Raw genomic sequence first — 4,562 nt, forward strand, 5'->3', positions numbered from 1 at the left:
TCCATTTTGAAAAATGAAAATTTAGAAAAAAGAGGTTATGAGAAATTTATTGGAGCAATTGTTTCCGTTATTAAAAATGTACACTATGGTATAAAACAATAATAACACTCAAAGTACAAAAACAAAGTAAAGTGATGAATAAGGATGACAGGTTCTTCAAAAATGGATACAAGCAAACACAAGGAGGACTCTAACATTCCAAATAATGATGGAGAATCTGAAAAATCAGATTCAATAGAGGTTGTGGCAAAGGAATATAATATTTAATTTAGAAAAACAAAGATATTTAAGGTTTCATTTAAAAAATGAATATATAAATTTATTGTATTTCTATTTAGGTTGACAATTCACATACAGTTCTGTTAAAAATAGCAACATTATATGCAGAACGTCTTATGAATGATATTTGTCTTGTTGTTGATGGTATAGAATATCCAGCACATCGCCTTATACTTTGTGCTTCTAGTGATGTTTTCCAAGTAAGCAAATGTATTTCTAAATTATTATATAGTTTAATAAAATGAGAAAAAAAGCAAATGTTTAGTCTTATTCGGTATGTCATCAAACTGGTAATATAATCTGAAAGAGTGATTTTACATGAAAAGTAAGTGACACACATAGAGTAACATTTTTTAATGCTAAACTTCATGTTTGAATGAATTAATGCTAAAAGTACATTAAAAATGTTTATAGAAATGTAATATTTTGAGTGTAATTATGCTGACAGTAAAATGAGAGTTACTTTAAACAATCTTCATAATAATAAAAGACAAATTTTAAGTCCAAATTATCTTTGTTTTATTTTTTTATCCTTCATTATCTAATATGATCAAAAGTAGTTTGTCTGTGACAATAGTAATGTCTGTTACATTAAGGTATAAGCAATGTTGTATATAAGTGCACGTGTATATATTAAATTCTTAATAGCAACTTATTTGGAAGGAACAATTTGTATGAGAAAATGTTACTCTACCTTTTTATACTTAGTTTATCATGTAGAATGATTCTTATTCAGGTTGTATTACCAGCACAGTGACATCCCTTATATTACATATGCTTAGATTAAATTTCATTAATTAAAGAAATAGAATTTAATTTGTTTAAAAAAAATGTATGTTATTTCATCATAAATGACTAGCATCAAATGTTTGTGAACATGTTTAAACTTTTGAAAGAGAAAGAAGTTTCAACAATTAAACTATTTAAAACTATTTTCTATTTATTATTTATCATATGTATTATATTTTCAGATTTATTATCATTTATCATATTTATTTTATTTGACTAATGTCTTAAAAAACATAACTGAAGAAGAATGTTGTTATGTGTAATATATTAGATAACAGATGTAGAAAAGTTCAGTACTGATTAGTATTGATATAATACATAATACATTATTAATTGATCGTTTATTTTTTAATCTTACAAGAAAATAGATATTCAATTTAGTTTTATAAAACCAATACATTTTTTATATTCATACATCCGTACTTTTTATTTTCACGCATCCAAGACTTAAAGTTTGAATAAAAATGATAGAATACACATAACAAAAAAGAAAACGGACTATCGGAATTCGAATTTGCAAACAAAACAATACAGCATTCTTTTACCAACTGTGCCACGAATTTGCTTGATGGAATGATTTAAATTACAAGAGATAAAGATATTCCATACTTTAACGCTACATATCTCGTAAACTATTAAGCGTCTATGCCTCAAATCATATTCACTCATGCTGGGTTAAATTGAACAAAATCGGGTCCGCTTGTTTAAATTTTCGCGAGCAGGGGTAGCGTTTTGATTCCAGGAATTGGCTATCGAACAATTCGACAACAAGAGACAATATATAAAATTAGAGTAAATGAGATAGACAAAGTATGTCAAGCAGCGGCAGTCAATACTCGGTATTTCACAGGAAAGCAAAAATTTCAATTTCTTCAATTTTTATCGTATTTTTATGAAAATCGTACCAATGAATTAATGAGATTGTCCAGATGAAAGTAAGTCCAAACACGACAAATATCCTGGATTTTTAAGGGTGCTTTTAAAAATGATTACTGTTAAGACTAGTCCGATTTATATCGTGTTTGAACTCATTTCCACCAGGAGAACCTTACCAATCCATTGATACTATTTTCATAAAGATAGCATGACAATTATAGAAATTAAAATTTTTTGTATTAGCTGATTCAGTGCAACACAGGGGGTATCCCTTTCAAGTGCTGTGTCTCGCTTATTCTTGTTACATGTATTTACTTTCCTTGTCGATATGTTTAAATTTGTTGAATTTAAATACAGAATGGTGGGGGAAGAGTGGGAATGGTTCGTTTCAATTTATTTACTGGTCTTCTTAAAGTTGGTGATCGGGGAAGAAAAATGCAAGAAAAAGTCCCACAGACATGGTGTCAAAAATGAATACTTAATGAAATATACGTTTTCAAAGATTAGTACTACTTATGCCACAAAGTTATAATAGCGATCTTGTGTTTGTTTAGCCATTTTACGGGAACAATTTGCCGAATATTATGACAAAATATAATATAGATAATCAGAAAGAACATAAATAAAATGAAAATGCAAAAACTGAAACTTTTACTATGGTAAACTATCTTCCTTACTGTGAACTTGCTGAGCAATTGACACTTTCACGCTACGGATAGACAGAATATCTAGTAAAATCATCATGTTTATTTTTTATACATATAAACAACAGATAAACGTTATCAAAATGTTCTAAAGTTGATCTAATGTAAGCGCGATAGGGTGTATAGAAATTGAACCACCTAATGTGATCACCTTAGATTATTCTGCTGTTAGTGGACCGGTCGAAATTTTTTTTGTCACATAATATGATTCAGAAACCTTTTGACCTTAAAAAAATTTCGATCAATCCACTGATAACAGAATAATCTAAGATGATCATGTTACGCGGTTTCTCCTGTAGATCGGATCGTTTACATCTTCAAGTAGGTGATGCGTGCCGAGTTAAAACTCCTTGTAAAGGGTTAAAAATGATCAATACTGAATTTAATAAAAAAAAAAAAAAAAGCAAACTTAAACTATTGTAAAAGAATATTAATTCACCACAAAGGCAAGAGATAGTATTAAAAAATAATTTGCTTTAATTTACAAAAATTTATGATATTATAATTCAATATAGTTACAGTTGAAATTTTTCAATAATAGTAATAATATCTTAATACCTTTGTTTTATATTGAAAACATTCTTTTATGAATTACTTTGTATTACAGAAGAATAGATTTTTAAATGTCACTTATTATTATTTCTTTCAATACAGGTAATGTTAATGAGTCCCCAGTGGAGTGAATCTCAAGAAAGTAGAGTAACCCTCCAAGAAACGCCACAATGTGTACCTATATTTAGTGAGTTTTTGCGGTACTTTTACACTGGTCAAATAAGAATTAATTATGGAGTTGTTTTACCAATATTATCTTTAGCTGATAAGTATAATGTTAAGGATTTAATAACACTGTGCCTTGACTATATGCAAAATCATATTGCATTAGCTGCCATACATGGCACTTTAGTATCATGGTTACAATATACTTCAAATTGTGGTCATCATAATATTACTCAAGCATGTCTAAATTTTATTAAATGGAATTTGGAATTGGTGGCTAAAACTGCAGATTTTGGGAATTTTGATTTGGATATTTTAGTAACATTGCTACATCAAAGCAGTTTAGTAGTAAAGGATGAGATGACATTGTACAAATGTCTAGAATCTTGGTTGGAACATCAAGCAAATCGTTTAAAAACTCAATTGACGCAGGACGAATTAGAAACCACATTAGAACAGTTGGTAATAGCTGTAATGTCTTCTGTTAGATTTCCAATGATGTCCCCTCGGCAGTTAGCCGAATTGCTTTTATTTCCTTTAACAAAGAAGTATAAAGAATTTTTTGTGGAACGTATGTCCATAGGAATGTCATTTCATTCTGGTCACTTAGATAGAGTTAAAGAAGTGAGTTTAAATAAAGAAGATGGCGCGTTACTGTTCGAACCAAGATTATACACTGTAGATACATGTAGTTCATTACTTACAATAGAAAATTTTCATGGTTTACCTTCTTATCACACAAGAACGCTCGTGTTTTCGAGTCATTCGTCTTTAGCAGAGTATGCTGGTGATCGTGCGTGTGAATGGGTTGTAGATATATATCCGAAAGGAGTTTGGTTTAAGAAGTTTTTCTGCATAGTGTGGCATGGAATGGTAGAAATGCCTGAACATGTAAAACGATCGGTCAGATTATCACTTACATGTAAAGAACCGCCGGTAAATAGCGATGCTGACATGCGAGTGAAGATAGGCGTTTTAATTTACGGATTACAGGATGGCGTTGAGCACATTGCGAGAGTAACAGAAATCATTCATAGGTTTAGTCTTGAAGAACGTGTTCTTAATTTAGACGATCTTTTGCCATTCGAAGAACTCAATCCGCAGCAGGGTTCAGTGCCGGAAAGTACATCTCCTTTTCTAGTAGGTCCAAATAAAGATATGCTCAAATTGCATATTGTTATATCACCAGCTAATTAA

The 4,562-nt window shown here is 29.9% G+C and overlaps 1 protein-coding gene across 1 annotated transcript; it reads left to right on the forward strand.

Moving 5' to 3' along the window:
• Positions 1-7: 7 nt before the first annotated feature.
• On the forward strand, positions 8-4,562 carry LOC108578172 (BTB/POZ domain-containing protein 17). The gene is made up of 3 exons (XM_017941453.1): positions 8-240; positions 339-479; positions 3,303-4,562. The coding sequence occupies exons 1-3, from the start codon at positions 145-147 to the stop codon at positions 4,560-4,562; spliced, it is 1,497 nt and encodes a 498-aa protein (XP_017796942.1). The 5' UTR covers positions 8-144.

Source organism: Habropoda laboriosa, unplaced genomic scaffold (genome assembly GCF_001263275.1).
Source record: "Habropoda laboriosa isolate 0110345459 unplaced genomic scaffold, ASM126327v1 scaffold1329, whole genome shotgun sequence".
NCBI lineage: Eukaryota > Metazoa > Arthropoda > Insecta > Hymenoptera > Apidae > Habropoda > Habropoda laboriosa.